This window comes from Bemisia tabaci, chromosome 8, assembly GCF_918797505.1.
Source record: "Bemisia tabaci chromosome 8, PGI_BMITA_v3".
NCBI classification, from domain to species: domain Eukaryota; kingdom Metazoa; phylum Arthropoda; class Insecta; order Hemiptera; family Aleyrodidae; genus Bemisia; species Bemisia tabaci.
This window is the reverse complement of record NC_092800.1, coordinates 23,584-49,586: the sequence shown is the minus strand read 5'-3', so window position 1 is coordinate 49,586 and position 26,003 is coordinate 23,584. Positions and strand designations below refer to the sequence as shown.

General features: G+C 37.4%; 2 protein-coding genes across 3 annotated transcripts in view; one reads left to right on the top strand and one right to left on the bottom strand.

The window, feature by feature from the left end:
• bma (SCY1-like protein bma) overlaps positions 1-26,003 on the top strand; it is a gene marked incomplete at its 3' end in the record, with an annotated part of 138,692 nt that overhangs the window by 97,316 nt on the left and 15,373 nt on the right. For both annotated transcript variants that reach the window (XM_072303239.1, XM_072303240.1), the window contains 7 exon segments: positions 6,277-6,407; positions 7,674-7,788; positions 16,246-16,391; positions 17,328-17,481; positions 18,699-18,948; positions 20,544-20,712; positions 22,090-22,274. In XM_072303239.1, coding sequence (XP_072159340.1) covers positions 6,277-6,407; positions 7,674-7,788; positions 16,246-16,391; positions 17,328-17,481; positions 18,699-18,948; positions 20,544-20,712; positions 22,090-22,274 — 1,150 coding nt within the window.
• Positions 1-26,003, bottom strand: part of LOC109039286 (cytochrome P450 6k1) — a 350,075-nt gene that overhangs the window by 311,256 nt on the left and 12,816 nt on the right. The gene's annotated exons all lie outside the window — the stretch shown is intronic.

Sequence of the window (26,003 nt, the reverse complement as noted above, 5' to 3'; positions counted from 1 at the left end):
TCAATCCGCAGTTCCAAAAATTATAAAAATGGCAAATTTTACGGAGACACTAAAACTTAGCAAAATTCTACTCCAAATATTCAAATTCTACCTCAATATCGATTCAAGCACTTGTCAGAAATTCTTTTTAGATATTAGCAGTTTAAAACTCCAACAGAATTTTCGAAATCTCTCCGGAATCCAGCGCAAAAATAGTGTTCTTTCTTTTCTTGAAAATTTGTTTCATCGTGTACATAGGAACTGAAAAACTTGCAACGTGGCAAACTGACGTGTTAATGTTTTTGTCGAAACGTCGGTGATGAAAAAATTTGCAACCTCGCAAGCGCTACTATGATTTCAGCGAGAGTTCTGATCTTTTGCCATCATAAGTCTAAGCAACTATTCAACCTTAGAGGTATTGCACAGTATCAAACGTAATGGACCACTAGACAAGGTACGAATTTCAGCATTCTGATGCATGTTCCTGAACCAAATTCAACGTAAAACACGATGCGGCGACAATGAAAATCACCTAAACCAATTCCTTACGAAGATATTTGATGGTTCTTGATGCATGAATTCAAACCATCCGCTCATGAAAACTCAATGCTCCACGTGATTCACATCGCGCTCTAAACGTTATCATGATAGTCTCTGAGATATAAAAATCTGGCAAACTCAGTCTTGACGCTTTGACTCAGCTGCAGCAAATTGCTTATAGTTTGAACAACACGTAGTGGGAAATGAACATTGCTCGATTTAGAAGCTTGCTAAAACCGTAGTGGTGCGCGATTTGACTCACGTAGAGCTTTGAGTTTCTTGTGAGCGGGCAGTTTAAATTCCTCGTAACCAGCGTGAAATAAACGACAGAGCAAAGGGGAGAATTTTATGAGCCCCCATTCGCAGCCCGCAGCCCGCAGCCCGCATGGCGCACGACCCGCCTTCCATTACCACTTTTCATCTAGCGTTTCGAGTTCACTAATTACTTAACACGACCAGTATGTTATTTCAGAAGTCGAAACTTTAAAAAAAAAAAACTAAAAAAAGAAGAAAAAACCATTTACACGATTCACGAGTTTCTCCCCGCAAGAAATCGTTCCCCACCCGCCCGCCGGGAGAGCCGTGGCGTGCTGCCAGCGCGGAACGCGCACTGACGCCTACAAACTTAAAGGGCTACTTCACGCATTGTGTAATGCTTGAAGTATCCCCTTAGGTTTGTCGGCGTCAGTGCGCGTTTCAAGCTGGCAGCACACCGCACCGCAGCGTGCCGTAAACTTGCCCACGATTAATAGGTCAGGGTATTAAAATGTAGGCAATTTGACATCAAATTCGAAATTTCGAAAATTCGACTCAAGAAACATCAGTTACGAAACTTTCGTGATCTTTCAGTCATTATCCAACTTATTCCTTCCTATTCTTTAGTTTTGGACCATGGTGCGCCACGGGCGGCGGCGCTCATGAAATTCTCCCCTGTGTTTAATCGGTGAAATAAAAACGTTAATATTTTCTTTAGGAGTTGGTTTTAGTAATTTTCGTCGCGCGGATCGTAATCTACGTGAAATTTTGGTTAAGAAACGTGTATCAGATTTCTTAAATTTTTACTTTGTCTAGTGGTCCATTGAAGGCGCTTTAAACTACGCAGATTGACTGGTATAGCTTACTACGTAAAGCACGCGAGTAGACTCGTATCATTTACCATACTGTGTAGAGCCCTAATGTTCCTACTATATGTCACTCTTGGTTGCTCGATTTTTGGAAAATGTGGTACAAGGTGGCAATTTTTCACTATTAACTTGAATTCGAACTCAAATTTTCAAAATTCGAAAATCCAAGACGGTGGATGGGATCTATAATGCAATCTCGGGTCCTGTGCGACCAGCATGTGTGAAACTTGGTACCAGGGGCTATTCTCTGACGTTAAAGTCGAATTTCTAGTAAACTTTTAAAAGTTCAAAAAACCCAAGATGCCGGAAGAGACTTAAAATGGTATCTTGGCGCCTTCAGAATTATCCAATTTAGCAATTGAGATATCTATTTATTTTCTGTTATGAAGTTTCAAAATCGATGTGTCCTCTTAGCTGTTTGAGACGTCAATATTGACGCGCTCTTCAACTTATTTATGTTCAACCTATTTGTTTTTTGATTCATGTATTTATTTTTGATTCTTTACTTTTTATTCTCGTTTGATCATTTGGAGATCTATCCCCTAAGCTCACAATCTTTACAACATAGACGAAAAACGCAAAAGCAAGCTGATTGTTAGTCGGTGATAGGTCAAAATGTCCAAAAAAAAATATCCAAAAGTCAAAATGTCCAAACCCTGGATGCTCAAAAATCTAAAAAGGCCAAATATCAGTAATGTCCAGCAGACAAATAAGTCCAAAAGTAGGCAAACGTCCAAATGTGAGATTAGGCATTGGTTGAGTTGTCATTGGAGTTTTGGGTGCAGCTTTGCAAGCTGTTCGTGAATGCAGCCACAGAAACAGATGCGTCGGATAATGGAGAGATGCAGGTGAGGAAAAAATGGTGATACAATTTTTCATGAGCGCAGGCCAATTCTTACTTTTAAAAATTCATTAATGATTTATTTTCCAAATTTTAAGTGGAATTGACAAACATAACAAACATGGCTAATATTACTCCGTTTGGCATGAAAAGCAAAAAATAAAAAATAATAATAAAAAAAAAAGTTATTCTTGTCTATAACAACAAATAGTTAGTACCTATATAATTACTCTTTCCATATTTGGACATTCGCCTACTTTTGGACTTATTTGTCTGCTGGACATTACTGATATTTGGCCTTTTTAAATTTTTGGGCATTCAGGGTTTGGACATTTTGACTTTTGGACATTTTTTTTTGGACATTTTGACCTATTACCTGTTAGTCAGTTTGTTTCGATACTTCTTCAACTATTCCATTCTGTTTATTTCAAGTACTATGAATTCCGGTTTTGCGACGGTTCCTACTCATACATGTACTTATGTATCCCTTTCTAACGAAAGCTCACGAATAAAATTGAATGAACCATTAAAACAAGATATGTATTTCATCATATCTCGGATAAATCACGACAGATTTAAAATTGTTCATATTAGTTTACCCGCGTAAAGAAGGCATTGGAAAGAGCCTCCCAAAAAGTGGCCCCTCTTTTGGATTTCATTCGTATGTGACCTAAATGAAAAAATAGGATGAGGCAAGCCTCCAGTAAAAGTTGGAGCTTGAGTATACGTCTTGTTTTCGAGATACAACGTTGCAAAGTTTGCATATTTGAGCCTTAAAATTTTTCATATTTTTATGGATTTCCTTCCAAAAAGCAACTTTAAGGTCGACTTTACAATACTCACATGAAGCGTAAATAAGATATTACGATAAAAAAATCTCCACTGAAATTTTTGACTCACATACGCCTTGTTTTGACGTTGCAAACATTACATTTTTGAGTTTTAATATTACTAATTTTTTATATACTCGGAATAAATACATCAGAATGCCGGTAAAGCTACGGAGCTGATCGTGCTAAAAGTAAAAAAAAATGCCATTTTTATCCCTCCACCCCCTCCGTTACCTCCTTTCTTTCCTACTTTCAGAAATGACTTTAATAGCTTGATTGAGGTCCTTTTTTATCTTTTCAAAACGGCAGTTAACCCTAGTCTGCCAAACGGATTTTTGTTACAAGTCTGCCAATTACGGGTCATTTTGACCCGTATTTGAAATACATGTGTTTGCTGTATTTTACTTCTTTTTTTTACACTTTTTTTGGGTAACCATATATTCTAATGATAGTTAGGGCCTACATTTTGAATTTTTTATTTTCCTAAAACATCCTGCACTGTTCAGGTTATGCAATTTGCACTGTTTTTGATCTAGCATTATTTGTACAGCCCGATAATCAAGGATAATTTTTAGGTTTTTTGGGGATTTTCTTCGCATTTTGGGTAGGACCGACTGGAATACTCACTCATACACATTTTTGGAAAGAAACAGTCATAATATATTACTTCGAAGGCTTCAAGGCTACAAATAATCATGAATTTCACAACCTTTCGAGGTTGTGTAATTCGGAAGTCAACTTCGGTTTGTACTTTCATCATTCAGTTTATACACAAATATCATGCTGCAAGTTTGAGAATGTTCCAAAAACACATGAATGTGAGATCTAACACAAGATATCTCTATAACCTTGCAGGAAAGTAGAATAAAAACCTGAAAACCTGGTTATAATTACATACCAGCAATCCACAATCATAGAAAGTAAAAGTAATCAAATCTTACCTGATTTTAGCTGACCATTACACAAAAATCAGACTATATTTATCACATATAACTTTTCTGATGCAATATTTGTTGATGGTTGCATTACCTATAACGTGCGAATCAAAACACACAGTGATGCCAACATCAAATGCACTGAAAAACAAAAATTCCCTATAGAATTGCATATGGGTCAAATAGACCCCTCAATTGCCGTTTGAGGGGTAGTCTTGAATAAAAATTCACCACGGGTCGGAAATTTTTTTTTTTCACAAAATCATGATAGTTTTGCATAAATGAGGGTTTTTGTGGACCTATATCTGAAGCACAGGTCCGTGGGCCGAAAATTAAGAAAGTTATGCATGTTTTTAGAACCTGCCGGGTCAATTTGACCCATGTTTGGCAGACTAGGGTGAGATTGTAGTCCTATCTTTCCCCATGTAATTTTGGTCAACTTCAGGTACAGTTTTTGAGAGAACCATCTGCCCTAGGAAGTTGAAATTTGGCATGCATATGTGTCATAATAAGGAGATTGGAGTTAACCACTTTTTAAATTTTTTTTTTACTTTTTTAAATTTTTTTTTGGTTTTGAAAAAACGTATTAAATTTTACTTTTTTCCCCTTCTCTATTTGAGTCTCATTAATAATCTTATTGTTACTCAACATTTTAAGCAGGTTAGACCTGTAGAGCTTAAAAAATCCGAAATTTTTAAAAAAAAATGAGCCTTCTAGGTCAAATATTTCCCGAGAAAAGTGTACCTAAAGGTAAAAAAACACAATTTTTCAGGAGAGCACTTCAAAGTCTTTAAATGGTTTTGACCTTGACCTTGGAAAGTTTATCCACACATAAACAATCACGCCGCGAAACAAGAAGTTTTTTTTAATAAAATATATAATATATATTTATATATAATATATATTTATATATAATATATATAACATATATATTATATAATTTATATATATATTATATAATTATAATATAATTAAATAATTAAATATAATTAATATGATTAAATTATAATATATTATATATTATAATTTATATATATTATTATTTATATATATATTATATAATTTATATAATATATATGTTATATATATATAAGTTATACAAGCTATATATATGATCGTTTATAATCGAAATTTTTGGATTCCTGCTTTTCCACATATAAATGCTGATATGTTCATTAATTTTCCTACAAACCCCATACTATTATATACCAAAATACTCAGGAAGATACGTAGAATAAGAAGAAAATATAAACAAAAAATGTTACAAAATTCGATTTTTTGACTACAATCTCACCTTAAGGTCTTGCGTGCCTCTTGGATTTGGGACTCACGTAGAGCTCTGTGATATACAATTTTGCGAGAATCACGATGGTTTGATGGTTTATAATGATCATGATCGTGATGGTTTTCCCTAAAACGAGTTCCCAAGATCACCCGCACCTAGCGTTTGTCTTCTCTATTTTAGGTCCGGGACCGCGGGAATTAAGAGGGAGCCAACTCGAAAAAATCCAAATTTCATCGTCTTGGTGCCTCCTTGGCGCCTTTTGGGAGGTCAGAGGTTTGCACTAATTTTAGCAGTATATTTTACTGGCAGAATGTTAAAATCCATCATAATTAAAATTCCCTATATATTCTGAAGGGAACAGAGAGAAAGGAGCCTCGAAGTAAATGAAATGTGGCTTTGCTGGGATTTTCTTGACATTGTTCCTGTCATTCAGTTTGTATATGGATTGCTACGTGCGACACACTTAAGGGCCTTTCAGTATGTGTAAAAGTCCGTGTCTCATAATTGACCAAATAGAAACCAACAATACCGACAGTATTGTTCATTTTTAGCTGGCTAATCTACTTTTCGTTGTATGACGGCTGTATAAATTGCGTTGCATCACATCGACTATAAAGTGTTGGTGACATGGTAATAGTTGGTAAACAGCACCCTTTATTGCACCGATCGTAATTAGTGAAAGTATTTTGTTTCGATTCTGGTTTTAAGCTAAAGTGTGTTTTTTTTTTTTTTTTTTGTGCAGTTAGATGATCAACTTTCTGAAATAATGCCCAGGGTTCCAATTCCACTTCAAGAAGCGGCTTCTAGACTGGTTAATAGAGAGCCTAGACAAAGGCCCACTGCTCAGCTTCTATCTTTAATTACTTATTTTAGGTACGTAATGTGATGACAACAGTAATTGCACTTTAAAGACAAAGAGCGACCCTTCAACTCCACTATCCTTTTGGGGCCGGGTTTACCTTCAATTTCGGGGATTCATAATTTCCTTTCGGAAATTTACAATGCAGCAACAGTCATCGGCCTCCTTGTTGACTGTTAACTACTTCATTGTTGGTTGATGAGCTGTGGGTAATGTAGTACATCAAGTTAGTTGACCAAACACCAAGCGAATTATTCGACACGCCGCTCAACAGCCAAGAATGAGGTAGGTTATCAGTCGAATGTTGGAGTCTCAAGACAGTAAAAGCTGCCACCAATGATGTGGCATCAGTGTAGGGTCTCTCTTAGTCTTTCTTGCACCAGTTGCACCCCTTAACCTAGGGCAAGCGTAAACGGTTGATCCCGCACCTATATCTTCTCTAGGGCCGAAATCACACGCTGAATTTGGCAGCTGAATATGGAAGTCAACAAACATCTCTCAAAGGCCGAAATTTCACAAAGTCGAGTTATTTTCATCCAGATTTGTATCAAATCTATTCAAATAGTTCAGACAAATCCAACATTATCGAACGTTCGCTGAGCCTGATTTTACGCGACCCGCGCAAAATTTACGCATCGGACCGATGACTTCCACATTCAAGGTACATGCAGCTCCGACACTCAGAGTGTGATTCCGGTGTGTAACGGACTAGGGCCTCCTTGATATAAGTCTGTATCCATAACCATTCCTTTATTAGCTCTTCCCCATCAGATCGGGATTAATTTTTTTGCCGCCCATGGGCCGCCTGTATTTTGCTTCCCCTTACTCCGTAACACTCCGTTTTAGAAAGATCAAGAAAGGACCATCAAATGGACGAGCCGGAAGGGGCATTACTCGCACTTAAATCGCATTTACTCGTATTTGGCGCATTTTTGTTGAAATTCCTGGCCACGCGAGCAAAAGTGCATGGCACTATGCGCGAAAGTTAAAGCTGCTATCCCTTGTACCGCCGAATGACGACAAAATTAGATATTACAATATTTTTACTCTAGGGAAATGAGAGATTTTGCCGCCTTTACTCCCTCTTACTTTTTTCTGACCCTGTACTTTTTTCATGTTCATGTTAAAAAAAATCGCAGAATTCGCCGCCCCTAAAATTCTCAATTCTTCTGGCGAAACAAGTATCGTAGTAGGATCATTTGTATACCTTTAAAATGATTTACTCCAAGAGATCAGTTTTTCATTTGAATACGACACCGTCCTTTAACATTTATTTTCAGTGATCCGGCCGTTCAAGCGCTACAGTTTTTAGATGTTGTTAATATGAAGGATCCTGCCCAAAAGAATCAATTCTACAGGACCACATTGAAAGACATTTTGCCGTCCATACCCCGTGTGAGTAAATTTTTATTATTATTTTATCGATTTTTAATATTAGTAAACGAAAAATATGCCGTATTTTTCTCATTCTCATGTATTCCCATTTCCACTAGGGCGTCTCTCTCTAGCCATAATGCGACGACCTCCCCCCCCCCCCTCCTTAGGACGGTTTGCGGTAAAAGCGAGCCATGCAGAACCAATTTGGAAGTAGACAGTGAGCTTAACTAAAGATTGTTACTCGTCGATAAATGGAAAATCGTATCGTACAATTGGTGATTTAAAATCAATTATTCAAAACTTCAAGCCATCAGTTTTGATGCAAATAATCGCAAAAAATTGCATTGATTAATTGGGATCAATGAAGGACTGGAATCCAAGAAGATTGACTAACCTGTCATTTAAACCAATTAAAATCGGCAAGACCAGAGTCAAGCAATGTCTATCAAGTCTCGATCCAAATTTTGATGCTGAAGACGGCATTGACCCTTGTGCATTGTCGCCATGTTCACGAATTTTTATCAAGTCGATTCCAAAAATCGATTTAATGGAAATCGATATTTTTTCGTCAATTTTTGATTCGGGACGATTTTTTTGTCCAAATCAAATCGATTCTCTGATATAGATATTTTCTCGCAATATCTCCATCATTTTATGGAATTCAGTAATTCGAGTCTTCAACTGAGAGCTCGGCCAAATGACCATTTTTTCTTCTTCAATGGAAGTGCAAAAGGTCTTGATCCCGTGTCATCTTCGGTCTCTTCAAAGAACCTGATTTGCCTGATGAAAACGCACGAATGTATTTACAAATTATGAGACCCTTTTATTTTCCCAAGCTGCAGAACTTCGGATCTAAAGTTGGAACCATTTTGACGCATCTATTAGCGGTTTTTGAGACAAGAGCAAAAGATGGCCTGCAAAACGGGGTAATGCGGTATTGAGGGAAATACTACTTTTTCATCCTTTTCAATAAATCGATTGATCTCCCGTTTATACCCATGTAGAAGGATCGATTGTGAGGGTGTTTGCAACAAACACTCAATGGCGAGGCGTAAATGATCAATTATTATGGATATTTCTCCATTTTAAGCTATGTTAAAGAATCTATTGTTAAGGTGTTCTTTGCAAACACCATGTTTATAGATCTTTTTTCATAGATTTAAATTGCAGATCAATCGATATTTATCAAAGCATGCCACTGACAAACACCTTAATAATATTAATTCTTTACTATAGTTCCAAATGAGATAATGTCCATAGCCAATCATTTACGGTCTATTGCCGGTGTAGACACAGGAAGATACCCTGCGTTTTGATTTTTGATTTAATTGAATACGGGGGAGATTTGATTTTACTGATTTTCACAAAAAATGTCTACTAAAATTTCTCATTTTTCATTTGATTTTGGGTTTTTTAAGCATGTTTAAAGTTTTCTGCTAAAGACGTTGATGAGCGAAAATTACTTAACACGTGTAAATTCTTAGCCAGTAGTCAAGTCTATTCTAGAGGCTAATCCAGTTAGTTACATTGTTTTCCCTCCTTTTAAACCGGTGTCGAACAACTGGTTCTCGTCAGAGCACCTTGCTCCTCCAAGAATCCCCTCCAAGAAGAAGAATGAATTCCTCCTGGAAGAATTTCCACAGGTTTAAATGCGAAGACCAAACAATGATGCCAACTTGATGCATTCGCCAATGAATTCAAAAGCACGGTTGTTACGAAAACTGCTTGCCAATTTTATGCTTTTGAAGTTCTAGAGAATTTTACCGTAAGTCCCACTGTATAACCTCTGAATCGCTGGGAGAAGTAACCTAGTAAAACCAGATTTTTCCAAGGCTTCCCAGAGTTTCAGCAGCGGCACGCTATCATGGGACTTTTTGAGGATCTACGAAAACTAAGTGCAGCTCTTGTATTACTGCCAATCTTTTCTCAATTATCTGAGTGACACAAAGTAGATGGTCAATCGTCAATCCACCCGCTCTAAGCCCCGCCTGCTCTTCTGATTCACTGGGCTTCCATTCTTCTTCCATCTTCGGTTTCAAAATTTTCCCGTAGATCTTACTCAACGTTCCTGTCACCGACAAACCTTTATAATTTTCGCAATCTTCCTTTCGGCCCTTTTTATGAGTATAGCTGTGATCCACGACTCTTTCCATTCTTTCGGAACCTCACTCTCTGTAATGCACTTCTATACCAGGTCCCTAATAGACAAAAATAATGTAGTGGGAACCGTTAGGAGGAAAGCGGAACCACATTTTATATTTTACAACTTACACTTTATTCTCTGACTTAGCTGCTCTAACAGGGGCTGGACCGGGTTGTCCGGGTTTAGAACCACACATCGACTGACCCCGTACGAGCGGCTTCTGCGAGCTTCTATGCCAACGCCCGAAGCTTTCGTGCCCAACTCCGACTTCCGAATCGCCTTACCCAGATAAGACATAATATTTTTACAATATTGGGCAAATATTGTCAGTACTGTCGCAATATTTACACAATACTGACAATATTTTGATAATATTATAATCCAAATTATTTTTTTAGAAAATATTTAAAGAATCATCATTTAGTATTTTTAAAAATAATATGTTTACCCAAAACATCATAAAAATATTTTCAAAATATTTGTATTTCAATACTGTAAAAATTTATATCGTGAGAGTATTTTTAAAATATCAGTACATATAATATTTATATTCAAAATATTTATTATATATTTTAAAAACATTTTAAAAGACAGTAATGCATTAGTAAGTATTTTCAAAATATTTTGAAAATATTTTAAACAAAAATACTCCTATTCAAAATATTTTTAAAATATTTTCGATATCCTAATCGGTATAAGTCATCATACTAAATGCCTGCCCATAACGAAAAGTATTAAACATAATAAGGCTTAGATTTAAGACGTAGCTCAAATGTGTTCTTTCTGAACAATTATGCATTATTTTCAACCTTATTATTCATAAAGGTTATTGCAGTTGTTGTCAAATTTAATATAATATAATATAATATATATTTTTTTGCCTCCCAAGAAATTGTTGAATTTCTACCTCCTTGAGGTCATTTTCAATGTATTTGCGCGTGATCTCAGTTTATTTCTTTTTTTGTTTCGTTTGTAGTTCATGTACTGTTGTGAATATTATCATTGAATGAGAATGTTATCATTCATTCACATCTGGTTGTTTATTTTTTATTTTTCAAATTTCAAATGAAACATTTAAATTCAACTGAAGAAGAAATTCTTGATCTCGTGTGCTTATTGGTCTCCTGTAGAACTTGCACTTAGTAGCTGTGCAGCTGTGAGATTATGGCAATCGCACCTGCATAGTCTTTATGAGGAAGACATCAAACTGCAATCAAATGCAAAATGCATCTCAGAATGTCGATGAAAAATTTAAAGAGAAAAAAATAAATAAAATAATAGAATGGTGGAAATAATAGAATAACAGAGACAAAAGAAGAGAAATAAAATGAAGTAAATCAAATTAATGATAAAATGAAGTCAAAGACTAAACTGAAGTAAAACATTAGAGGGAGCAAGGAGATGAAGTAAAAAAACTGAGATGAAGAAAAAAATAAAGTATAAGGGAAAAAACTAAATGAGGTTAAAGAATAGAATGAATTTAAAGAATTAACTGAAGTCAAAAAAATTATGATGAAGTATTAAAATAAATTACAGTAAAACAAAACAAAGTAAAGGAATAAGAAGTAAATAATTAAAGAAAAAAAATGAAGTGCTTGAAAAAAAAAAAAAAAATAGAGTGAAGAAAAAAATAGAGTCAGCAAGGAAATAAAACAAAGTAAAACGATAAAATAAATTTAAAAAATATAGTAAAGTAAAAAGTAAAATAAATACACGGACAAATCCAGGCAGATGGAAAATATCCTAGTTGCCCGTCCAACTCAACGTTAAATACCGGTTTTAAGTCACTAAAATACATCGTCTAGTGAAGCTCAATCGGTAGGGTCGTCGGTTAATGTTAGGTAGGTCCCGGGTTCAATCCCCAAGGTGGATGAAAAATTTCTAATCTGCAAAATCGGTTCATTAACATCCCAGTGGTTTCATTATTTTTATTTTTCATGGTTTCTAAAATTATTTCCACAATTAACCCTTTTCCACCATCCCCTAGCTGCGAACCCCTAAATTGATTCAATATTGGTGTAGTATTGTCTCAATATTGATATCCAAATACTTTCCCTTTGAAGTACTGACACAGTATTCTCAGCCAAAGTATTGGCACAGTATTTATGCCAAAAGGAAAGATGGTGTACACTTTTAACATTGGCTCAATATTTAACCAATATTGACCCAATGTTTGCATAAATACCAAAACAATATTGTTTAAATATTGGCTAAATATTCCTGTCTTATCTGGGTAAGCTCCGCGCGTGGACATAAATAATCGCGTCTCAAAAACTCGCATCTAACACGCATGGCCCTGTCATGGAAATCCGCGATATCTCACGACTTGCCATGTCCCCAAACCAGCCTCCTCCAAGTAAATCGGTTTAACCGATTCCACTACAATAACTTCCTTTTCCCGCACTTTATTAACTCTGCTGGTATCCCTCCCGGTCCGGGTGCTTTGCGATTTCTCAACCTCTTGGTGGCCTTTACAACTTCTTCATAAGTATGACATGCAAAGATTGATTATCCCCTGGTTCTTCATCTGCTGTGCTCCCTCCCTGAAACTCTGGTCGCCATTCCGTCAATAAATTTTTAAATGGTCTTCAAATTGTTTTAATGTCACCGGTGATAGGTATATTTCTCTTTTTAAATCCCTGCGTGAGCGCTTGATCACCTTCCAGCTTCCAGCTTTCCGCACTCCTCCACCCACCCAAATGGGTATCGATCTTGAAGCAGTTTCTCTCCCGGGTGTCATTCTTCTTCACTACCAGCTTACGAACTTTTGCCTGGGCTTATTTCTACGCTGTTTTATTCGTTAGGATGCCAGATGATTGGTTGCCTATGAAGGCTCTGGATTGGGTCCCCCTTGGCAGAAAACGTTGAGGACGCCCTGCCAAATCGTGGAGATGCGGTGGTTGGGCTGTCAGCGGCGGTTGGGTGTCGCAGAGCGCATAGAAGCGCTATAAAAGCGACTTATAAGTAGTAGTGGTAAATTTTAGAGGATAATAACTGTCCTACGTCCGGTTTGACATAACTGCCCGGTCACGCACCGACCTGCTTGGATATAACGGTTGAACTGCACCGAAAAAAAAGTGAAGTTGATTTAACATTCTGAATGTAAAAAGTGTGCGAGAACTCACAAAACGCTGAATTACCCACTACAACAGTTAGTTTTACATCTTCACATTGCTAAAGTAACTGCTGTAGCGGTTAATTCAGCATTTCGTAAGTGCTCGCACACTTTTTTTACATCCAGAATCTAAAATCAACTTCACTTTTTGTAGGTGTGGTACTTACGGTTCCTGCAAAATACTGAATTAACGGAGAATAAAACTTTGGTTAGAAGGATTGAACTTTAGTTCATGTGTAACTAAAAGGTTTTCAGTGCAGAGATCTCATCATTGCAAATGATAGACAAAGCAATAGAAAAAGGAGGCAAACAAGAAATAGAGCGATCCCATCGGTTGAAATGGGCAGTTGCAGTGGACCAAGGAGGTAAGAAATAAACCAACTAATGGCAACCCCCGAGTGACCCCTCACTAGTTTGTCTACCATTTTCCCCATGAGTGTGTAACAACCATCCGTTTCAACTTACCAGATCGCTCCACTGTCCGGTTGTCGTCTTATTCTGTAGTTTTTTCTATTAATTTCGACACTTAGCCTTCAAGGGTTTGGTTCCTTTGACTGAAAATACTAGTTACACGCCGGCTGATTATTAAAATTGATATACGAAGCTAAAGACAAAGGGGACTAAGGTATAATGTTGCAATCCAATTTGTTGAACGGGTGGTTGTTACAGACTGTTCAAGTGTAGAATGATGAAGTAATCACGTGTCCTTAATAGGTTGATGTTAATTAGTCTATTACTTACCTCCTTTAACCACTGCAACCTCTCGTCTGCAACGATGAGATTGCACCGTGCACCGTACTCCGTTTGTCGTCTATATCCTTGTCGATCAATTTGTACGAAATTTCAATTTTCCATGTTTGCTGGACGAAAAACATTAGTATTCTGTACAAAAATAAATTGTCGTTTCAATGAGAATACAGACTGAGACAGCGATACAAGACAGCGTCCTTGTAACTACAAAGATTATAAAAATCCCTTTCCATTTCTATCGTAAAAAGGATGGACTGTTTTTTGTCAGATGATTCAGCCAAGGAACAACGGGAAGACCTTGACCACTTTTTAGCTGTCCTTCATTTCAAAGATAACAGCGAAAAAGAGGAGGGAGGGGGGAGTATGACCATCATGTTGCTAGATCAAAGAGTCCTGAGCTAAAAAGAATTTTTTTTTTTTTTAGTCATTGCTTCTATCAGAATGAGTAATCTTCGCACTCGGAAATGTGGACCCACTCGTAAATCCGGTTGTAAGCGTTATTTCCGGGAGTTGACGATGATTTCATCTGAAATAGAAAACCTCATAGAAAATTATTTTTCCCTTATCCTCCTCCGATGTCCCTAGGTTCCCTCTTCCGTCATTCCATTTTCCTACCACGGATAATCCCCATTTCATCTCACTGTGAGCTTTTATTTGAAACTGTCGTGAATTATGATCTAACACGTTGTGCTATCATGCCGTACCTGTACCGCAAATACAACAACTTGATTGTTACGGCAGTCGGACTTAAATAACTCGAACATCGATATCTCGAAAACCTCGATGACTATAACTTATAGCTGATACGAGGGGGCCGTATGCTCCCATGGCTGCTCCGCGGCCCAACCTCAAAAGGGCGCTTTGCGTCTTCTATGGCCGGTTTCGCGGGCTTCAGTAAATCTAAATATATATGTGAAGCGGGCTATATGAAAGGAAGTGCTGTCAAGTGCCCTAAGTTTTTCGTTAAACAATTATGAAAAAAAAAATGATAGAAAATCAGGCAACGTGAGATGCAGCTAGGCTGACTTTGGATAAAACCGTCCAAAATGGTCTTCGTACTTCATTACGTTTCCCGTAATTTACTCCTTCTTTAAATACACGAGGTTTTAACATGTGCTAATTCAAACCACTTTTTCGGATTAATAGCCTCAAGTATAAACAAGAATGAGGAAAGAACCTGTCAAATAAAGGGTCATTTTATTGTGTCCCTTCTTTAAGGAACTTACGGATTTTCTCCAATTATAGCCTAAACGAAACCTTATAATGGTACATGCCATTGATTGTTTTAGCTTGAGCTTAAAGCTCATTTTGGCAAGACAGCGTTGCAAAGTTTAAATTTTTTACGATTGATAAATTCTATTATTTTGAATTTCCCTGGTTCCTGGAAAAAAACTCGAAAGTATTACCATTTTCGGAACAAAAAACTGTAACTTTTTCAACGCTGTATCACCAAAATGTGCTTCGAACTTAGAGTTGAACATTTCATCGGTAGATGTCTCATCACAAGGTTTCGTTTAGGGCCCCTTCGAACAAAATCCCTGAGCTCCCCCAAAGTGAGACACTCCTCTGTCGTGGCAGCAAAGAGAGCAGTACCTAAGTGTCAAATTTTCGAAATTGAGTTTCCTTCAAAATTTGTTTTACCTTTTTTAGATGATCACTGAAGTAGTCAAAAAACAAAATTCATCTTCATTTTACAAAAACGAGACTTAAGAGAAAGCCATAAGTGCGCAAAAAATGAAGTAGTTTCAGGCAAAACAGCCGTGAAAGACATTATTCCTTCCAGAGAGCCAATGAAAATAGTGCTGCCAAGTGTAGTCCCGCCCTCTTCTGCCAACTTCTAACTTGAAAATGTGTTTGTTGTCCAACACGCAATAACGGAAGCATGCAGGAGATAGCACTTAAGATCATTATAATCATTAAATATCTTGCTTAACAACAGCCCATTATGAAACTGAATATTACTCTTTTCATGTAATTGAAATACAATCGGTCGATTTTAAATTATCCAAACGATTTCTATGAGTCTTCCGGATGATCAGTGGCACTTTGACAAAGAAAGGAGGCTTCTATCAGTAACATTTCCCAGTCACATGCTTCTGCGCCCGTTTTCTCAAAACTTCATTTTTGCACTACACTGAAAAAACTGGTATGCTGTTTTAGCACCTAGGATGTCAAAAATGTGTCTGGTGATCCTAAGATGCAGTCTTGATGGCCCACACAGTTGAATTTGCATTCACAGGATGTAGAGTTGACTGCGAGGGCAGTAAAGGCAGTATCTTGGGATCACCAGACACATTTTTGACAGCTTAGGCGCTAAAACAGCATATTATTTTTTTCAATGTAACTGCTCTCTTCGCTATCACAGCAGTTTTCACACTTTCCCCGGGATTTAATAATGAATAACAACTTATAATAACTTTATAATTATTTAAAAATTAATTTATGTTTTCGTGTACTGGTTTGACAGAAATTATGGCTTCAGCACGTGTGGCCGTGTCTGTATGCAGAGATGAAGACGCAAGAGTCTTTGGCGTCCGTCCTTCATCCCATTCTAGTGCTCATCCAAGAATGTTCCGTCGAAGAGTACGAAAATAATATTCTACCCGCCTTCCGGTAAGAATCTATCTGCATTCCCATAGCACACTCAAAAACATGTTTATCAAACATATTCGTTTTACACTCGAGATTATTTAAGCACTCTAGTACAAGTTTCTTCGTCAAATTTGTACTTAGAACAAAACAAGCACAACGACAATACTGAAAACACTTTCTTAGTAAGATAGCGAACGATTTCTGATACGTAAATTAAAATCTCCTACTCATAAAAACATAATAGGCAACGTGAGCTAAATGGCACGCTAGAATTTACATCTCTGCGATATGTAAACCTGGCAACCCCATAATTGGTGCTTCGGCTTGGCTGTTGCACATTGTTAACACTGTGGACAACAAAAGGCGGGGGAGGAACATTACTCGATTAAGTAGCCTGCTAAAACTGTTGTCGTGGGCGACTTGATTCAAGTAAACTGTTGTTTTTCGTGTGAGCGGGGAATTCAAAGTTTCCATTACCATTGAAAAGAAAAAAAAACATTAATACCTGAGTTAAGAGTGATTTCCTGTCATTTTTGTTGTCCGAACCATCTTTTTCGTGACATTTTGGTTACGAATCAGGTAACAGAATGCTCAAATTCGTGTCTTGTCTAATGGTCAATTGCACCTGGATTCTCTTTTGGAACCGAAGAAGTCCCTCCAAGCCCCTCTTTGGGGGAGGTGCCTTTCTGTGCTCCCCTTAAAACCCACTTAATGAGCTGCCCTCTAGCCCCCCCTTCCCGCAAAAAAAATCGTTGATCCGCTCATGCATACCACCCGAAAGTTTGATTCTTCTGACCTCTTTCCTCAGCGTGAGATGTTAGGCAGAAACAAAGAAGATTGTTTCGACCAAACATATCATATATATCTTCCTTGGAAGCAATTCCAGGTAGAAGAATTCCGGATTTATTTCCTGTGGCGATTGATTTAACCTTTGACTGTCGATGTTTCCTTTTGCAGGAATGTGTTCACTATTCCAAAGACAATCCAGGCTTCTGTAACGTTGTTAGAAAATTTACATATCATTTTGGAGAAGACGCCTCGCGATGATATACGAACGGAGGTCCTTCCCATGTTGTACAGTGCTTTCGAGAGCTCCACCATTCAAGTTCAGGTGAGGAAAAACTATTTCCATAAATTACCATCCACTCTCGAACCTCGTGCCGCGTCCGCGGTCGCCATGTATCGCTTTAGGAGAGTGGAAATGTCTAACGATTCAGGGTCCTTTCTACAATCGTTTCCTTGAGCAGCTTATTTCTATAGGAAGTCTTATGTTGTTCACATTGTGATTGAGGGACGTTTCAGAAGATTCTTGACATCACATTACGAGGAGGACACTTTTATTTAAACTCGAGTAAAATTCGACGGGAATATTTAGGAAGTAGATCCTGATAAGGGATGACCAGAAGTTGTCATTGTAAAAAATTAAAAATTGAAAAAAAATGCCACGGTTTATGAAAAACCTCTAAGTAGGTACGAACCTGTCTTAAAACTTTCAAAATTGACAAAAATCGTTTTCCTTAAGAGAAGCAACTTAAAATTATCTTTTGCTATCGCTTTCTGAAGTTATTCTCTTGGATTTCTTCGGGACCTACTAAAATTTTCCTTTTTATAGTGCGATGTTGAGATTCTCTGACACTCCAGTATGATGCTAGATTGAGCGCCTGGAAAGGGCAAATACAATCAGGTGCAATGTGCATCTAACAAAGAGCTGACAAGAGGAGACTTTGTGTTCTTTTTTTATGCTAAAAGAACTGAATTTGTCTAGAAAGAGGAACCGAATTCACAGTTGGCTCTTTTTTACAGGTTTTCTCTCTTAGAAATTAATTCAAAGAAACGAGCCAACTGCATAGGGAGGTTTGTTTATTTTCCGACTTATTTTCCTCTTTGTATTAAATCGATCCGTTGTTCTTTGAATCTATCATTTTAAATGTTTTGTATCCTCTTCCTAGGTCCCTCTATTTTTTATAACATCTACCTCTTTGCAAAGAGTTCTCATTTTTTCATCTACATTCTAATATAGTTTTCCTCTCACATTTCATTTACCTACCTAAATTTACCTACAGGATACACTTTCTTACGCAAGATATATTATTTTCCCTTTTATGAAAAATTGATATTATGATAATATACAATATATTATGCAACTTTATGATAATATTTCATGAACGGTTTATTCCTCTTAATTTTTTGTTTTTAATGTTTTCTTGTTCTTTTTTTTTGTTTATTAGTTTTTATAATTCAACACATTTTCCAAGATTCATTTGTCATTCTTGTCACTCAATTGCTTATTACTGTTTTTTAATTACTTTTACCTTCTCGCGTTTCTAGACTGCTGCACTTGTCGCTGTGGCGAACGTTTCAAATTACTTGGAAGAAACGGCCATTCGGCGAATGGTACTGCCAAAACTCAAACTAGTTTACGAAAAAAACGCTGGTGATATTAAAATAGACATAAATATTTTAGTGTGTATACAAAAAATTCTTGATCGGTTGGATCGGACGCAGATCATCGACGAGGTCCTACCTTTGCTCTGGGACGTCCGGCTTCAGGACGCCGAAGTTATAATGGCTGTTGTCAGTAAGTCACGTTTTCCTCCACTTTTTTACATTTATACGAACAAGCCGCTTTCACAGTGATCTCTGTCGCTTTGCGACGCCTATCCGCCACAGTGCTTTGTCCTCCAAATGTCCTTCAGGGAACTGGCACTATCTCTTCTTGTTTAAAACCCCCTGTCACCGCCTTTACTTTGGACGTCTTCCTCATCTCCTCCTAAGAGGAACCCAATCAAGCTTTTTCCTCGACTTTTACAACTCGTGTTTCATACATAAATGATTAGTTTGTTGTGTGATTGAGGGCGTAAACATGCTCATTGTGACGTTTGAGAATGGGTCTGTTGCAACACCCTGCTGAAGCGTAAAAAGAGGTTGACTCTCATAAAAAACAAAAGATTGCGCTATACGGCAGATGCATGAACTCCCGTGATATTTTATAGAAAGAAATTTCATAAAATTTTGCAAAAGGCAAGTTCATAATAATTTGCGAATCCGTATATTCAAGGATTTTCGCAAAAAGCCTTTTCATGAACTTTTTGTGTTATACCTAAAGTGTCGTGAAATTTCATTGAATGTTGCCTTGATATGAAGGATTTCAATTGAATTAAATTTCATGAATATTTGTGTAAAATGCATGCAATTTAGTGAAATATTTTATATATATATATATATATATATATATATATATATATAGATATACAGATAGATATAGATAGATGAAGCCATTATTGGGATCGATCATTTCTTCAAAATCGCAATTGACTTGGTCGTCAGTTCCATCGGGTGGAGGAAAGTGACAAGCGGTGGACATCTGCCCAGGATTTGACTTGTTGAAGAAGAAACAGTTCATCTGCACTCTTAAGAAGATTATATCGGTGGCGTGGGGGGCTTAAAACTGCTCAACGATACTTTAGTGTTCGAGTTCCAAATCGCTATGAGCCCACTTGTGTTTTTTCGTATGGTTACATTGCATATACATTTCTTGGATGTTTTTGTTTTATTCTATCTGATTGTGTAGGTAACTATATCCTTATTTCATTTCCTTTCCCTTTCATTTTTTCCTTTTTTGTAGCAGCTCTATGTCCATTTACAATAATTATTTTAAAATATCTTTCCCCCAGTATACACTTGATGCTTCAAACGGAACCAATTTGTTTTAATGAAATTTCCGGCTAAATCATGGGTTTTCTCAGGAGGGCAGCCTTTTGTCCCTCTTGGTCTCTACTGTTGCCAGATAATTTGCTTTTTCAGCACTTTTTCCAATTGAAATCCCACACTGAAAAAAAAAATTGCTAAAATACGGTGACAAATCACCAAATTAGTTAAATCAACCCGGTATTCTTAATCTATTTTGATGAGTTGTCACCTTTTTTCACTATTTTATGTGTTGATTTTAGCAGTTTTTTTTTTCAGTGCACGTGAAATATTAATATTTATTGCACAATCTGGCAACCTCTCGAGTGATATAGAAAAAGGTGGAAATGTTTAAAAGGTAGAATCCTTCGAAGTTTATATCAATGATAATAATGATGAGACTCTTCTTGTATTTTTGAAACTCCCAACTGCCTACATTTTTACATATTTGAATTTCTCAAGATTTAATTTTTTCTAATGTTACAGATATATATCAGATGATGTTATCCGATAAAAAATACGGGCTGTCCGTTAACCTGATGGCAACTAGGGTAATGCCCCTGTTAACGCCGCAGCTAGTCAATCCGGCTCTTAATTTAGATCAATTTACCGGCCTGAGCAATATCTGTCTCGAAATGTTTGATCTCATAGACAGGTAAATGATTTCGAGTATTCTCTGTTTCGATTCAGCCTAAGTCCTGTCCTTGCTGAAAGTCCCATCTTGCCAAAATATTTGTTTTTCCTTCAAACGTATGAAGTTGGTATTTTGTTCTCTCCACCTTACACCATTTTCTGAGCATTGAAGCACCAGACAAGGTGCAAATTGAAGGATCCCGAAACATGTGTGTTGATTATAAATTTACGGAGAAAACGATTCTTGCAACGATAATTACTGTAATGAACATCGGACAAAGATGTAGAACGGTTTTGAATGCGTGAATTCAAAACTGCCACTCATGAAAAAGCAGAAGTCTTTGTGAAGTAAATCGCGCCCTAAAGGCTACCGTAAATAGTCTCTACGGTACGAAATTATAGCACCTCAGTTTCGGTGCTTCAGCTCGGCTATTGCACGTTGTTAACACTTTGAACAATACAAGGTGGGAAAGGAACATAGCTCGATTGAGGAGCCAACCAAAGCCGCTGTAGTGCGCGATTTGATTCAAGTAGAGTAGGTATTGTTTGTCTTGTGAGCGGGGATTTGAAAATCCCCGTAACAATATGAACTAAGAACTTAATTATCTAAGTCAAAGGTTGAGTTCAGTAATTTTTGTTGCCTGACCCTCAGTTACGTGACATTTCGATGACACCCTGTGTGGACTCTATTAAATCAGTTCATGAAATCGCATTCTTGGTTAGAGGAAGCGTAATCCCATTTCATGATCTCAAGCTTTGAATACAAACCGAGCTAAAGAAAAAACTTGATTCCTTGAATGACCGCAAGTTTGGTTACATGAACCGGAATGTGCGACTAATATGCGACATCCTACTTACGGTTTTTATGACCGAAGACTTTTTTTCTCAGTGTAAAGGTAGTTAAAGTTTTTTCTTATTTTATTTTCATTTTATCAATGGTTTAACTTTTTACCGTGTTGTTTCAATCAATATTATGTGGTTTAACTTTTTACCGTGGTGTTTTAATCAATATTATGATGGTCGTATTTCAATCTAAAGACTAATTTGGTATACCATTCAGAAACATTTAAAATATACGCACACACATCCCACATCACCCAATCCACATCACCCATATCTTCCTTGCGCATAACGAGATGAACTTTCCTGAAATTGAGCGGTTTCGGATAAAATATACCAAGTCAGATTTTTACTCAACAATTTTTTTTGGGTTGATCTGTCTGTCAATCTTGAGAACCTATGTAATGTACGAATGTCTGTTCCTCCATACGCAGATAAGGAGTCTTATAAATGACCCAGAAATATCAAAGTTTTTTCGCAATATTGAATCCTATGCAGATAGACTTCTCGATTAAATAGTCCAAATAATAAATCAAGGAATGCTACGCGATGATTTCAGGAACCAACGCAATAAACTAAAATTAGACACGATGCCGTTACAATCAAGTCCAGATAGACATCGTCCGCTGAGGCACTTATGTAGTTCCGACAATATGAACGTGGCACCCTTCAGTATACCCAACGTGAGGGTAGAGCAAAGGAAAACATCTTCCGCTGAGGATATGGCCAGGAAGAACTCAGGCGGTAAGTTCCTCCACATTATCAAACTTTCCAGCGGGCTGATGTTTGATATTGATTTACAAGAAACGATAGAAAAGGGAGAAATGGAGCGCTCCTTTTGGTTGAAATGGGTGGTTACAGCGGACAACAGAGGTGAAAAGAATAATAATTAGCAGCAACCCCCGAGAGACTCTTTACAATATACGCCATCATTTCCCCCTTAGTCTACAACAACCACTCGTTCAAACCAATAAGATCGCTCTATTTCCCCCTTCTTTGTATATATATCCGTCTATCAATTTCAATAACCAACACGCATACGAGGGCTCTTAATTTATTTCAAAGCTTGCAAAATAGACTTCAACAATACAATATTTTAACAAGAGTTTAACTGAAATTATTTTTCTTCAAAATTTAGGTGATTTTTAATAATAATTTTTGAGGAAATCAGATACATTTTTGCATAAAAAATGCCTAAAATACGGCACATATATACAGGGTGTACCAAAAGTCCGTCCCACCCCTGCTAACTTTTGAACGAATTGAGCCAGGGGAATGAAACTTTGGAAATGTTCCTATCTGAATAGGGACCATTTTTTTTTTTTTTTGGGGGGGGGGGAGTGGTCAAAATTTTGGTCCCCCCCCTGAGGGAAGACGGGCGCGGGGGGCCCCCAACTTTTTTTTTTCAAATGGCAACCTCTATCTTGTGATACATCATTCAAAAGAGCATAAAAAACTAAGAATTTTGGCGCAAACCGCAGATCAATATCTTAATTTTTGACCGAGTTATGATAGGTCAAAGGTCAAATTTGACCTATTTTCAAAAAATCATAACTCCGGTTCAAATTATCGTAGAGAAAAAAATAAAACGGGAAAATTTACCAAATTGTGTCCGCTTTTAAGTAAAAATTGCAGAAATCACTTCGCTGTAATTTTAAGGGGGGGCTCGGACCCCCAAATACATCAATTCAAAGGTCATTCAATTTTCCCGCGAAAAAAGGCAATTTCCCCTAGGTTTGCCTCCACATTATCTCAGTAAGGTCAAAATTAGTTCAACATTACGTTGGCAAGTCCCCAAATTTCGGGAAAAGTTTAAAAAAAAACGAAATTTAAGGTGATTAAATTTGACCGTTTAAATTTCGTTGTTTTTTTAACTTTGTTGTTTGTTTGTTGTTTTTGTGTTCGTTGTTTCTGCAATTTTTAATTAAAAGCGGACACAATTTGGTAAATTTTCCCGTTTTATTTTTTTCTCTACGATAATTTGAACCGGAGTTATGATTTTTTGAAAATAGGTCAAATTTGACCTTTGACCTATCATAACTCGGTCAAAAATTAAGATATTGATCTGCGGTTTGCGCCAAAATTCTTAGTTTTTTATGCTCTTTCGAATGATGTATCACAAGATAGGGGTTGCCATTTGAAAAAAAAGTTGGGGTCCCCCGCGCCCCCCCTGAGGGGGGACCAAAATTTTGACCCCCCCAAAAGATGGTCCCCTTTGAGATAGGAACATTCCCAAAGTTTCATTACCCTAGCTCAATTCGTTCAAAAGTTAGCAGGGGTGGGACGGACTTTTGGTACACCCTGTATGTGCAATCTACGAGTGCAGATTTTGCAGCGTTGAAATTCAGTTTCGTTCCTCGCCTGAGAATCAACAAATAGATGCCATGTATTAGTGGTGACGTCATTGCAGAACGTAGGGACCATTGGATTCAAACACTAACAATATAACCTCTTTCAATGCCTACGATGAGAATCAGTTGACATGTATCGATTTCCATGACGTATCACAAGCAGCAATAGCATCTGTGGGCACTAAGATGCCGTAGTCATGGAAGGTCACACAACATCGGCAATGTTCAGTTAATTAAATCTATACTAGTAAAGCAGACTTCACGTTGATTGACTCACTCACTGACTGACTGACTCACGTATCAGCGGATCTCGTTAACGGGAGGTCGTATAACCCTGGGATTCCGCACTGGGATCCCTCTCTACCCCGAGGCGCCGGATAAAGGAGGATTTCGCGATCCGCCCGCCGGTTCGTGGGATATCACGGTCCGCGTGTTTCGATTTTCCCGTAAGGACAACGGGTGCGAGAGAGATGGAGCAATTTCCGCGGCTCGCGCTGGAAGACGGCTGATTTTCATGTGTGTTCTTCTGGTACGCGTAACGGGTGCGAGGAAGATGGAAGGAGTTCGGCGTCGCGCTGTTGGAAACGCCGCGCCAAGATTTTAGCGAGCTCCGACTCGTGCATCCGTTGCCGGGCTACTCTCTCAGGGATGTGAAAATCTGGAAAATCTGTCTGTGCATTGGCAAAGACTCTTTATTCTATGGCAATGGTCTCCTCTGCGGAAGTATGAGATATTTGTTCCGCGGATCCTTTTATTTTCTTTCGTTTTTTTTTTTTGCAAAAGATTAGTGAAAAATGTGCTTCGCGGAACCTTTCGTTTTCTGGTTTTTTTTTTCTCTTTTTTTTGCAAAAATTTAACTGCTCAAGTCCGAAAGTGAATGAATTGTTGTGATTTAGTCTTCACGTCGCCTGGGGTTACTTTTTGTTACTTTTTTTTTTATCTTCTGTTTTGAAATGATCTAGGCAAATTCTCGGAAAATTTTAAGAGAAGCTGTTGTTTGGCTTTAAGAATAAAAAAAATAAAACAAAATGGAACGTAAAGACCGTGTGCAACGTTTCAATCGGAGGAGAAACGGGGTTTTCACGCGCATCCCATCAATATTTGACTCCGATCGTGGAAGGCGCTCTTGATACAACTACTTCACCACGGGGGATGTCCATATTGCCGCTTGCTAGAGTGAAGGCGTTCTATACTGTGATGACGGCTCGGTCACACTGCGCCTGCAGACGCGGTGCTGACAGCAAAGCAAAACTAGAACATCGCTTCGACATTCTAAACCTGCTTTCTGTTTCTATCATAGTTTACCGCAGCACATGAGTCATACTTGCAAAATTTTAGATCATCGCTAATGTTTTTTTTTTTTTTTTTTTTTTTTTTTTTTTTTATTTCAAAACATTAAATCTTGTACAAGGAAACCGATGGTTACATCCCATAGTTCTCGTGAAATTGAGATTGGATTCTTCCAATTCGTCACTTTTAACAAGCAGAAATGAAGCGAGCAACTATTTGAACTCCGGAGTGGGTATGTGGTATCATACAAAATTGAAGGAAAATCCTACGTTTTCGCCCATCCCAAGTAACAGATGTTCATGAGTTTTATGCGCACATTGCGTAGTCTTAATTGAGTCAGAAATTCGCGTGTATGCCACGATATTGATGTGAATAACGAGCAATTATAATAATCTTAGAAATTCGCTAGGGACACGACGTATTTGCCGTGATATCGTGGTGATAATCGTGTAATTACTAATTTGTTTTACAAAATCCCGTTTCTCGAAAAATCACGTTTTCTCCGCGATGTAGATGACAAACCCGCCATTGCTGAGAATAAAACGAAACCGCTGGTTAAATCCCGTAATTTTCGCGGCTGAAACTCACCAGCTAACTTCAATTAAACATTGAACTGACAAAAGTGACAAATCTTTATCATAATAACCAACTTTTGATTGGGTATTTTTGATTATTATAATTATCATATGAGCCTACTGCAGAATAGACCAAAATAGCAGCACACTACTAATCTCTGCATTTTTATCGAACCATTGCGTCTCACCAATTTTGAAATAGTAGATAATAATTCAGAGACACAATTAGTAACTAATCACTAATCACAGTGATTGCT